We start from the raw sequence: 13,132 nt of genomic DNA, 5'->3' as shown, positions 1-13,132 counted from the left end.
TTTTTGCCTACCCTTTAAGATATTTTAGAGAAAGGACAGAGTTTAAATTTTTTTAATTTTTTCTCTTTACATGTACCTAGGTTAAGGAGTTTAACATTCAGTGGACTTTTAGGGAGGGTAATTGGAAAGCTAGGAGGAGGTGTGTAGTCTCTCTCTTGCCACGAGCTTAGGGCCTTGATCACCTGGTTCTTGATCCAAATAAGATTTATGTTTTAATCAGACAAAACCCATAAATTTTCTACCTATAGGGCTCTTACAGAGAAAAGAAAAAATGCCTCTTACCAAAATAAATAAGCCTGACATAATCAACTATCATTATAGTATTGAAGAGCACTGTTTGGAAAGTGTGAGACAGTTGGAGCAGGATTTAAAGAAATATCTCCATCTCTGTTCCCGTATCTGTGTGTTGCCTGATGCTAATCCTGAAATAGTATCCACACCAATCAGTCTAATTCTGCCTCAGCCAAGGCTCAAAATGCTTCTTTCTAAACATTTGACTCAGAATCAAATCCTTCCCCCCTGAGATGCTCACAAAATTGGTATCCCTACCACTTTACCACATACGGAAGTCCCTCTACCACTTCTTCTTCTGGAAACAAATGGGTCTACGTTTCTAGTGGGTGAGTTTTTATTGCTGGGCTTGCTTGTATTCAGCCGGCAGCGTTGACTGCTGGCACCAGGAGTCTCCTGTGCTTGACTTCTGGTTCGCACCCCTGGATCAGAAACCAAGAGAGAAGCTGGACATCACCCTCCTAGGCTCCTTGCAGGGGACCCCAGCCTACAGCAGTGCCCTCCCTAAAGGCTTTCCCACCAGCAGGCTGCTGCTCAAAAGGGGCCAGACCAGGATTTGGTCAAGAAATGGGCTGGGTATTGAGTGTTTGAAGTTCAAGGGGCGAGGCAAGGAACACAGAGTAGAGAGAGACAAAGCAGCAGCTCAGGCAGAAGTGGTGAGGAGGCCCCTAGTTGCAAAAGGAGCTGCTGGTATGGGTGCTGGTACCAGGGAGGAGCCCGTGAGGCGGACGGTGAGAATGGAGGTGCTGAAATGGTCAGAAAGCACTGCCAAACAGGGAAGCAGAAGGCGAGCCCGTTAACACAGTAACCCAGGGTCCCTGGCCCCACGCCTCCTGCCCCAGGGACTGGCCTCTTGCATCCGAAGTCCCTTTAAAGCCCACACACAAGATAAAACGCAAGTGCCCATCCAACCCCCGCCTCCCCAGGTGATACCATGATGACCCGTGAAACGTGTATTTCTTGTAAAACAAACCAGTTTAAACTTGTCTCAAAAAAGTAAATAAAACAAAAATAGGACCTTCAGGTGGAGAGCTAGGTTGAATTCATAGGAAAAATAAAACGAGATAATATTTTGAGATAAATGTTAGTAACAAAGATAAAGAACGACATTTGTCCTTTCTGTGCATTTTTTCGGTGGACATAGTAGAACTTGTGAAAAGTTAAGTTTGTTGTGGCTCTAGAAAAATCACTGATGTAGCCTCCCATATTTTCGGTCAATCAAGTTAGAGTTGTTGGGGTCCACTCGTGCTTCCGGGGCCGGTGGGTAGCCCCACCCCGCTGTTGGGAGGGGGTCCCGCTCAGGCTCTCCCGGTCTCTTCGTATCTGAGCATTTCCCAGAATCCGGCCTTCAGCCCACCATCTCTGCCGGCTGCGTTTCTGTTTCCGTGGTGGGGACTGGGCTTCCCCACACGACGAGCCAGAGGGTGGGCTCCCCAGGTTCCCCGGCCAGGTCGCCTCTGCTTGCTGATCAGGTCAGTTATGTCTCCCAGGGTCAAGGGTCCTCTCTTCCTTGCGCTTTGTGGGTTTGTTTTTTTTCGTCCCCAAACTCATTTATTTTTAACTGAAGGAAAATTGCTTCACAGTATTGCGTTGGCCTCTGGCATCCATCCACAGGAGTCGGCCACAGGTATACATGGGTCCCCTCCCTCTTTAGCCTCCTCCCACCTCCCACCCTTTCCCACCCCTCCAGGTAGTTACAGAGCCAGGGTTTGAGTCCCCTCGTGCTTTGATTTGAGGCGGGGAAGAACTCACTCTTGTCATCCAGGCACCAGTGATCTCCAGCCCAGAGGGTAGGGCTGAGAACCTCCCAAGGGGGCTCCGGACCCACCCCACCCCCCGCCAGGTCTGCCTCATCTGTGCCTTTTCACCTCCCCAGCTCTGTCCGTCTTTCCGTGGATCTTGCTGCCCAGGGGTGTGGGAGACTCTGGGGATTCACACGTCACTCCTCTGTTTGGGTCCCCTGCCTGCCCACACCATCTCTTCCTGTGTTTCCCAGGAAGTAAGATAGCACCGGGAACATTACCTGTTACCATTCGTGGCATTCACATGAAGCCCAGGGGCTTGACGGGCACCTTCCGTGAGAGTCACCGGGGTCTTTGCTCTCCATCTCCTTCCCTCACCCCCCCCACCCCCCCACCAAACTGGTGCCTTTACTCCGGAATGGCTCAGGCCAAGCGCAGGACCTGGAGGCCAGCTGGGAGGAGCCAGGTGGGACCATGTGCATAAGACTCAAAAAGACCAGGAGCTTTTCGAGGACAGAATATAGCATCCTTATTCTTGCATCCTCAGTGCTGGGGCTGGTACATGGTAGGCACTTAACAGGTGTGGATGGACCTGACTGGACTGGACTGGATTCAGTCTCTGAGTGCTGTCTTGCAGTGTTCGGCCAGCTGTGGTAAAGGGACACAGAAACGGACTGTGACATGCACCAACTCCCAGGGAAAATGTGATGCGTCCACTAGGCCGAGAGCCGAGGAGCCCTGTGAGGACTACTCCGGCTGCTACGAGTGGAAAACCGGGAGCTGGTCCAAGGTGAGTACGGCGCCTGCGCACCACACCTGGGCGGTGTCCATCCCGCCCGGGAAGCAGAGGCCACTCAAGGGGCTCGGCCCTCTCACCGCGGCCCCAGTTCAACCAGATGGTCCCAGTCTCACCACGTGGATCCACTTTCTCTCCCAACTCCACACCTGCTGGTGACCCCACACAGTGTCCCTTCAGAAGGGCTCTGAGAACCCCAAAGCAGGAAAGAGTGCCAAGGGGACCCGTGTATCCTGCAGTGGGCTTGCTCACCCAGCCCTTGAGAGAGCCTCCTCAACAGCTGGGAGTCTGTCCCCAGGCAGACACAGAGGCGCTGTGGGCATACTGAACGTCGTTGTCCCCAGGGCCCTTGGGCGAGGGCTGGACGATGCTGGAGGGGAAAGCACAGGGCCCTGGGGTGAGGAAAGGAGGCCATCTCCCAGAGCCTCAGGGCAGCGGAGTTCAATGGCATTCAAGTGAATGAAAGTTCCCTGTTAGTTATTCCTTTGTTTATTCATCTGATATCCTTGACCCGTACCCGAAGTGGGTACCATGGTCACCCCGAGAACCATCCACAAGTGCTCTAGAATCTTCTTCTAAACACGGTACTATTTCTACTGTCTGATTTTCTGATGAAAATCCCCAGTGAGAACCTGAAGCGTGTTGGTTTCCTTTTGGTCTCAATAACTGGAAGCTCCCATTTGCTTCCATTGATCTCTATGCTCGAAGGCTGTACGCTGGTGGGAACCATTTAGGATTGATTGCTAACAGTTAAAAAATGGGAAATTTCACCTGAAATCTGGATTTGGGCCTTTGTAGGGAAATCTGGCAACCTGGCCTCTATCTGCACGTGGCCTTCGTGACCTGGGGCCCAGCAGGGGCTGTTGCGTCTCTCCAGGCTCCTCCAGGCACTTTGGGCTTCAATTTACCTGTCTGGCCAGGCAGAATAGTGTTGTCTGGACTCCATAGGTCCAGGTGTGAATTAGAATAAAGCTGTCGTTATTTGAAGGGTCCTTGTGGTCACATCCTGAATGCAGCCTGTACCGCTAAAGGGCAACTCCTGTGGTCACGGGTGTCCCTGGGCAGGATGAGAGGTGAGGAGGGATCAGCTGGGCCTTGGGGGTCTGGGGCCCCAGCCTTGGTTCCTCTATGCAGTGACCCCTCTCCCGTGCTGATCCCTGCATAACAGAAGAAGGGGTGGAGGTACAGAGACGTTAAGCGACTCGGCCCCGGCTCTCTGACAGAGTCCAGGCTCCTGAGCCCCAGTTCAGAGCTCTGTCCACCCGGTGGACACACACTGGGGTTCCGAGTCCCCATGGTAAGTGCTCTGTGGATGGGCCTTGCCAGGGCTTCTAATCACTCTGGATTTGAGGACCAGATGGACGTCTTGTTTTCCTGAGCGCCATAAGCTCCCTGGTCCAGGGAGCAGCAGAATGGCCAAGGACGGATGCAAAGAATGCCTGAGGAGCTCAGCGCAGCACTTGGCCCTCCTTGGCTGAGGACATGGGTGCATATTCTGGCAAACTGTCCCCTCACAGAGCCCGCTGCGCATGGCTTCCAGGGAAGTAGAGCCTTTAGCTGGCCTTCACCTTCCTAGCCAGGCCATGAAGCATAACGCCTCCTGGCCTTCCGGACACTAAGATATTAGAAGGCTGCAGTGCCTACTGTCTGCCACAGCCAGCTTGATCAGATGTCTTGGGCGGTGAGAACAAGAGAGACCAAGGGGATGTACAGGGCCTCTGTCCAGGGCTGGCATCCAGTGGCATCCGATTGGTATGCATCCAGCCTTTGGGGCAAGCCCTGGACCTGGACTGGTACCAGCCACTCCCTCCCCAGCAGGTCTGGCCAGAGCCAGGGCCCAGGTCAGACTCCTTCTTCCCAGCAGAGAACTATAGGGACGCTGACTCGGAAGGTAGCATGTGTGTGTGCGCGCGCGAGTGTGCACACTGGAAACAAAGGTGGGTAGGGATGGCGACTGCAGAGAACTGAACCAGGAGACCCCCACCCCAACTGTCTGCTCACCCCTGCCCCCTTCCACAGCTGCCACCACTGAGTGCGCTGGCACAACCACCCCCCCATCCCAGCCCAGGAGAAGAGATCCACCTATTGCTTTCCTGTGTCTGCTCTGGAGACGTGGGAAGGATACGAGTCCCATGGGGCCCTCATTCTCACTCACTGGGTGACTGCGCTGATGGAAGCAGAGTCCAGGGGCTGGATGGTCCCCTAACATTTTCACTTGTTCAGCCTGGATTTGCTTTCTGATTGATACATTATTCTTGCTGTCACACAATTGGAGTCTGATGCACTTTCAATCCAGTCATTGTGGGTCACCCTCCTCTAACCGGCATCCAAACCTCCCACATGCCAGACTTTGAAGGCAGCAAACAAGTTGCCTAGGAGGAACGTAGAAAGAAGTCTGAGCGCTGTTAGATCCCCAGTGCAGTGTATCTGGATGCTTTGACATCTTCCTTCCAAGCAGCCTCCCATCACTTAACCCAAAGGTGCTGCTGAGAAAGATGAGCCTGTCTCCAGGGAGGTGATGGACGGGCCAGCCCAAGGACAGGCCACAAGTGCCATCCTGCACTTCCTGAAGTGAGAAGGACCGAGCATCCCTTCCTCCAGCTGGGTGAGGGGGCCTGAGAGCCGCACCCAGAGCCTGGCTGAAGCAGGGCGGGCTTGGAGGGCATTTGGGGCCCCTTCCCAAACCCCATCCTCAGCAAATGGCTGAACCCTAACTAGAGAACTATCCAAAAACCTGCTTCACTTTCCCAGCCCTGCCAAGAGCATTATTACCGCTCTGCTCTGTTTGGAAACTGCCCTGCAGCTGCCTGCCCTCCTGGGATATAAGCTATTTCCAGATCTGTGGGAATCATTGTTTTCTCCCACTAAATGCTGGGCCTACATTTTCAACCTGGTGGTAGAATGAGCAAGGGGTGGGGGCAGAAGAGAGTGCCACTGGAACTGGGAGAGGAGGAAATCACATTCCTTTCTAGAGCAGCGTGACTTTTGAATAAAAGTTGAGATGGTACAGTTTCAAGACCAGAGGCATTAATCACCACCGAAATGATGGGATTAGTCACCACTGAAATAATTAGAAACAAATTATTCTGGAGGGATTATAATAGATGGTGTTTTAATGAAGACCACTGACTCTTTTAAGAGTATGTTCCCTTTTACCGAAAAGATCAAAGTGGCCATTGACTTCCTGGGGCCGGTGGAGGTGCCCTGGAAGGGGGCTGGCCTCACTTGAGGCCTTGGGGGAGCCCCAGCTCGTCCCAGAGGCTGTAGGAGACCAAGTGAAGCTGTAAAAACGTGTCTGCACGTGCCTGCAGCCGCAAAGCCCCGGGAAGAAGTCAGGGAGAGCCTCTCATTCAAACAGGGCCATGTCGGTGCCTTCCCAGAGCAGCAGTAAGATACCTTCTGGGGTTGTGGGCAGAGAGATGGGGACTCGAGTTCCATGGCCTTAGGAACAGACAGACCTGTGTCATGAGGGGGCTTGCTCCAGAGAGCTTTTCACCACTTCTGAAGCCTGCACTTCCTGTGCTGGGGCCTGAGGGCTCCCCCAACCCTGCAAGGCTGGCCTGCGGGACCAGTCAGGGCACCCACTTGCTGTAGGCCTGCAGCCAAGTTCACTGATTTACCCAGCATTTCCTGAGCTCCTGTTGTGTGCCAGTCTGTGCTGGGCACTGAGGAGACAAAGATGGACAGTGCCCAGGAGATACAGGAGACAGAGAGCCAGCTACAGAATCTAGGCCCCACTGAGTCCCCTGGCAGGTGTGAAGACAGCCCCTGCCGGGGGGCAGCCCTGAATGGACTGCTGATGGAGAGTGATGCTACTTCTGCTGGGATCATTGACTGTGGTCCTGACATTCACCAAGTCTCTAGAATTTACAAAGCCTTTGCACTCACGTTCTCTCATTTGACCCTATGCCCATTTTACAGGTGAAGAAGCTGAGGCTCAGAGTGGTGATGTGAGATTTTTTTCTTGAGATCACATAACTAGAAAATGGCAGGGCTAAGAGTCTGGTCCTTGCCTTCCGGCTGTTAATCTGCCTTTCCTTTAAATGCACAATAATATCAGAGGCTTGGGTTTTTATTTTGAAATGAGAAGGAGACGAACTATTACATGCCTCAGGTCTAACCAGCATAGTCATAAGCTTGTTGTAAAGTCAAGTATTTATCCACTCTCTCTCCAACTCACCAATCAAAGCCTGCTCTCCCCAGGGCTTTGTATTAGTCATTTACACTGTAGTATAAATCTGTTGTCTCTATAGGAGATCATGCATGTTGTCTCCCCTTATTTGTAAAATAAACAGTTGAGTCCTAATTAAAAGAAACTTGAGCATCCAAGAGCAGACATGAGAGGCACTGGAGACACCAGGGCCCTTTCTGGGGTGTGTGAAGCTGTGTAGCACAGACAGCCAGCTCTGTGCTAGAAGGGAAAGTGAAAGGGTTAGTTGCTCAGTCGTGTGTGGCTCTTTGCAACCCCATGGATGATAGCCCACCAGGCTCCTCTGTCCACGGGCTTCTCCAAGCAAGAATCCTGGAGCGGGTTGCCATGTCCTCCTCCAGGGGATCTTCTCAACCCAGGGATCGAACTCGAGTCCCTTAACATCTCCTGCATTGGCAGGTGGGTTCTTTACCACCAGCTCCATCTGGAAAACCCACAAAAGGTAGTTGCTCAGTCATGTCAGACTCTTGGCGACCCCAGGACTGTAGCCCATGAGACTCCTCTGTCCATGGAATTCTCCAGGCAAGAGTACTGGAGGGGGTAGCCATTCCCTTCTCCAGGGGATCTTCCTGACCTAGGGATTGAACCCAGGCCGCCTGCATTGTAGGCGGATCCTTTACTGTCTGAGCCACCAGGGAAGCCTCGCAGACAGGGATCAGGAAATCCTCCTTCCCATACTGCTCTCAGGAGTGTAGGCAGCAGTGAAAGGAGAGTCATCAGACTTCAGTGCTTCTCTGAGTAGGGCAGGAGCGAGGGGGATAGAGTCCCCCTTGGTCTGGAGTATTTTGTCAGGGGGAGCAGAGCTGGCCACTGGGTCGTGAGGTTAAAGAAAAGCCCCAGGCCCACACCTGCTCAGATGAGAGAGAAGAACTTGCTGTAGGGCATCAGTGTCCCTGGAAACTGCCCGGTGAGGCGCCTGCATGGGAGTGAACTGAATGCAGTTGACCCTTGTACAACGCTGGTTTGAACTACAGGATCCACTTATACCCAGATATTTTCCGACAGTAAATACTGCAGTGTACGTGCTCTGGGTGGCATCCTTGGACACAGAGGAACTGAGGGCTTGGAGGACCAACCGTACATTATGCTTGGAATAGCCCACATCGTTCAAGGGTCAGCTGTAGTCTGAAGGCCTGTGCCTTTGCCCCCTCCGTCCCCCTGCTGTCCTTTGTTCACCTTTGTGCTTCCTCAGATCTGCCTCCTTTGTGTGGAATCAGAGGTCAGAGAGTGGGGGGGTCCTGCCTCACGTGTCAGTCTAGGTTTTAAACACAGACCTGGCCGCTGAATCAGAGAAGCTGCCATCCCTAAAGAACACTTCGGTTTTGACACACGCTGTCAGCGACCTCAGAGCCGGGCACCTCTTCAGAGCAACACAGGGGCACGTCCCTGCTCTCCTGATGCCGTAACCTTGAACCAGCATTTTCCTTTGTCGGGTGGGGTTAGGGGTACCCACCTCCTAGGGCATCCATATAAAGCACCTAGGACACTGCCTGGCTTCCGCATTTCTATCATCATCATCTTCACCATCATTATCCAGGACACCCAGGGCTCTCATCTCTGGTCCGAATCATGTGTCTTGTACAGGCCTGTAAACATTTATGTCTTAGGAGATGAGTTCTTTGAATGTGGTTTGAACCCTGTGAAACAGCGTGTGCTCTGACCTGGGGCTCCATGTGATGAGAGCGTGGCTCTGGGCAGGAGACAGTTGTGCAGCATTTGCTGGGCATCTAGGCCATCCTCTGTAGGAGGGGTGGATGGCCTTTCTAACAGAACAGTCACTGATGAGCTGGGAGAGCCCTGTCACCACACTGGTGGCAGCTCCTGCCCAAGGGGAGACAGTGAGCCAGCCCCTGCTGCCCAGTCTGTGCTCACGGCGCCCATCCAGAGCAAGAAGCAAGAGCTCTCAGGACAACCCGTCCTTGCAGGTCATAGGGGTGACCTCGGCCTTTGGGGTCCCATAGCGTCCCAAACAGAGCCTGTAGGTCAGCAGGCTGCGAATGCAGAGAGATGGGGGGAACCCAAAGCTAAGTCTGAGGTTAGGATTCAAGGATTCAAGGATTTCAAAAACAGTTTGAAAGAAAGTAGGAGTTGAAGGGGGAAGCTGTGTGTGTGTGTGTGTGTGTGTGTGTGAGAGAGAGAGAGAGAGAGAGAGAGAGAAAGAAAGCATTTCTAGTTTCAAGGCAGGAGCAAAGATGGTGGGGATTTTCATCATTGTTTAAACGTGCTGTTTCAGGTTTCAACAGCTTCTCAGGTTTTTATTGTTCATGCCATGTCTAGGGGGAAATCTGTCAAATCTTTTGACATTTTACCATCCCAGGGCCTTTTAGACACAAGCAGAAAATGGAGTTCCTGTAAGGGGATTCCTTCTGCGGCCCCCTCACTGTCCTGCCCCTCAGAGGATGGCTCGGCGGGAGCGCAGTGCGGGCACACCATGACGTGTGCACACTCACCCCATCTCCTGCTCACCCCAGAGCCTGTGTCGGGAGCCCCTGCCCGTCCCCCACGCTGTAGGAGCCAGTGCTTGTGTAATAAACATGCCTGTTGCATTTTCCCCTTCCCTGGGTTTTTACAACTTCCTTCAGCTGATTCTCACAGCATCGCTTTGGGATCTGGTGTCAGGTATGGTCTTGATTTCACAACTGGGAGGAGTGGAGAGAAGCTCACCCTGGTGGAGGTGTCATGGGGCCGGGCCCCTGGTGGTGAGAGGCCTGGTCCCGCCCTGCGGGGAGGACAATCCAGGAGGCGTGCTGGCCTCCGCACAGCAGCTGGGTGGGAGGCCTGGGGCTGCATCGCAGGAGGATGTGGATGCTCTGAGCCTCGCGCTCCGCCTCCCTGCAGGCAGTGCTGTGCCCTGTGGACCCCATTCCTGCAGTCGGGACACTTGATTCTGCACCTGCAGTGTTCTGAGCACCTCCCCGTCCCTACTGGCCATTAGCATGAAGATTAAGGAGGACTCATGAGAACGGGTATGAGCCTCGCGCCCGGCACTGGCAGGCGGGCGGGCAGAGTGGGCCCTGCTGCTCTTCCTCCTGCCAACCCCACCAGCGTCATCCTCATCGCCACCCACAGGATGGGTGGCAGGTCCCCAGGCCTTGTGTGTGGTGGGCCGCTGCAGGCACTGCTGGAGACGGGACCTGGGGGTCTGCGCTCACTCAGGTCATCTGGAAGGAGCTTTTCTGGCGTGTTTAATACTGCTCCCCTTCTGTCTTGGTTTCCTGAGGCTTGGGGAGCCACACTAAATGTTAATGTCAAGAGCGGCTTGAAAAAACTACCTGACAGTGACAGAGTGCTTCAAACAAGACCAGATCTGTTTTTTAATAGACCTGTTTGCTTAGTTTTTAAAAGCCTAAAAAATGGCTTCACAGCCATGCGTGGGGCTAATTCGATGCTATCAGGAGACTGCCGTCTTCTTGCTGTTTACTTAAAACAGGGGCTGAGCAGAGGCCAAGGTGAGAGTCATCGTCTGTGCCCGTGTTACCCTTAATGCCACGAGCTCAGGTTACAGGAGGATGCAGCCCTGCAGCCTCTCTGGAATCACGTGTGTCTTTGGGGCCAAGTCCCCCTCTAATTGTGCTTCTGCACACCGTGTGGCTACGCTGCCTGATCATTGCCGAGAGCCAGGCAGAGGTGGATGTCTGCACCTGCTAAGTGGGTCACTGACTCAGGGCACCTTCCCGGGCTCCGGGGACCCCCGGCCAGCTCTCTCTGCTTTTAGCCCTGTGCTTGCTGTTGTTAACAATAGTAGCAGCATTTGTCCATCCCAGACTCCCTGCCAGGCACCTGTTCTAAGCTGTCTTTAACCCTGGAAATCATCCTACAAGAAAGGTTTTATTATCCTCAAGCTACAAATAAAGAAGCCAGGGATCTTACAGGTGAAGTAACTTGCCTGAGGTCACACCGCTAGTAAGGGGGGTTGCAGCATGCTGACAGACCTGTCCTGCCTGCACTGACCATCCCTGCCGAAACTCTGGCCAAGGAGTGGGTAGTTATGTGTGGATTTTAGGCCAGGGGCATTTGAGGCACTCCCTCGGCCCAATGAAAATGCAGCAGGCCTGGAAGGTGGCAGCTGCACCAAAGGGTCCTCGGTGGAATTCTCCACTTTTGTGTTTAATTACGTAGGTGATTCCATCTTGCTTGGAAAGACAGAAGAAAAAACTAGCCCCACAAACCAGGTGACGGCATGGTAAATTTTTGCAATGGTTTGCCTTCCAAATTGGAGAAGGCAATGGCAACCCACTCCAGTACTCTTGCCTGGAAAATCCCATGGACGGAGGAGCCTGGTAGGCTGCAGTCCATGGGGTCGCGAAGAGTCAGACATGACTGAGCGACTTCACTTTCACTTTTCCCTTTCATGCACTGGAGAAGGAAATGGCAGCCCACTCCAGTGTTCTTGCCTGGAGAATCCCAGGGATGGCGGAGCCTGATGGGCTGCCATCTATGGGGTCGTATAGAGTCGGACACGACTGAAGTGACTTAGCAGCAGCAGCAGCAGCCTTCCAAATTTTTATATGGGTACATACACTCCCGTAGGTTCTGAACACAAAGGAGATGGTTTCTGTACGGTCTACTCTGTAGCCTATTTGTCTCCTCACGTGACACTCGAAGCAGCCTCTGCGGGGCTGGCTCAGCCCCCATTCCCAGGAGGCTACGCAGATACCCGACGTTCTCAAAGGTTCTTCCAAGTGAGCACATGCCGTTTACAGCCCAGAGCTGTGTGAATGGCAGCCCTCAGGACTGCAGCTAAAATCTTGCATAACCCAAAGTGAAATCACTCAGTCGTGTCCGATTCTGCGACCCCACGGACTATACAGTCCATGGAATTCTCCAGGTCAGAATATTGGAGTGGGTAGCCTTTCCCTTCTCCAGGGGATCTTCCCAACCCAGGAATCCAACCCAGGTCTCCTGCATTGCAGGCAGATTCTTTACCAGCTGAGCCACAAGGGAAGCCCAAGAATACTGCAGTGGGTAGCCTATCCCTTCTCCAGCGGATCTTTCTGACCCAGGAATTGAACCGGGGTCTCCCGCATCGCAGGCAGATTCTTTACCAACTGAGCTATCAGGGAAGCCCACATCCTAGAGTCAAATCCCTACGAGGGGCAGCATCTGCAGGGTCTCAGCAGGCCCCCACAGCAGCTGAGTGTCAGCCCCAGCCTCTCACCTGTCCCGGCCCTGCCTTTTGGAGGTGCTGGAAAGCCTTGAGGACAGACGCTTGAGTCTCTGCAGAACTTTGGAGACGCCCTCTGTGATCTCGTAGGGCAGTTCTTTTTACAGACTGGGAAAAAAAATCAGTGACTGAGCTAGGAAAAATAATGAAGAAATGGTGTATCTGGGCAATGACCTGTTTTTCTGATTCCTGGCTCCCCATAGAAGCTCCATCCAGTACAACCTCTAATGCACACAGGAAAATGAAATTCTGTCCGTGGGTTGGGGCAGCTGGGGTCCTGTCCCTCCTTTCCCACTCACTACCTGTAACCTTGGCCAAGACTCTGACGGCCGTCAAGCTCAGTGGATGGTTGTGAAATGTTCCACACTGTTGTGGAATTGTACAGGTGAGCACACAGACAGAACAAGCTGCGCACGCAGGCTGGAGGTGTCTCGAGTGCTTTGCCGCAACTCAGCCCCAGAGCATGTTAAGAACTCTCAGAGGGGAGATTAGTCTTCCAGGTCACCCCAGGCTCTTGAATTTTACAATGGTCATTGGTCCTTTCACACCAGAGGCCTTGTGAGTTCTGCTTGTGATTTTAGTCAGCCCATAGGATTGAGCCCTTGCCCTGATTGCACATAAATAATAATGACACTTGCAAGAGACATTGGACAGAAAGGGCCCGGCTGGCAGGGTCTGCATACCTCGCAGTCAGGGGGCCCATGGAATTAAGACCAGAGTCCCAGATCCTTCTCTGTTAGCCTGCGTAGTTTCCTGGGGACCCAGAAACCCCACCACGGCCTGCTCACCTCCTTCTCCAGGGAGCACCGGGACACCCCGTTCTTCCTCCTGCGTTGTCTGCCATGGCAGGCGGCACCAGTGAGCCAAGTCAAGACACCACGATGCCCAGTGGTCCGTCCAGTAGCACACATGGCCCCTTCTTCCCCAGG

At 53.3% G+C, this 13,132-nt stretch overlaps 1 protein-coding gene across 4 annotated transcripts in view; it reads left to right on the top strand.

Annotated features, from left to right (window-relative positions):
• Nucleotides 1-13,132, top strand: part of ADAMTS17 (ADAM metallopeptidase with thrombospondin type 1 motif 17) — a 397,426-nt gene that overhangs the window by 370,234 nt on the left and 14,060 nt on the right. For all 4 annotated transcript variants that reach the window (XM_081551355.1, XM_081551354.1, XM_081551353.1 and 1 more), the window contains one exon: nucleotides 2,671-2,823. In XM_081551355.1, coding sequence (XP_081407481.1) covers nucleotides 2,671-2,823 — 153 coding nt within the window. The remainder of the gene's footprint in view (nucleotides 1-2,670; nucleotides 2,824-13,132) is intronic.

Source organism: Giraffa tippelskirchi, chromosome 12 (genome assembly GCF_054371585.1).
Source record: "Giraffa tippelskirchi isolate mGirTip1 chromosome 12, T2T-mGirTip1v1.2.pri, whole genome shotgun sequence".
Taxonomy (NCBI): domain Eukaryota; kingdom Metazoa; phylum Chordata; class Mammalia; order Artiodactyla; family Giraffidae; genus Giraffa; species Giraffa tippelskirchi.
Note: the sequence above shows the minus strand (reverse complement) of the source record. Positions and strands in the feature narration are given on the sequence as shown.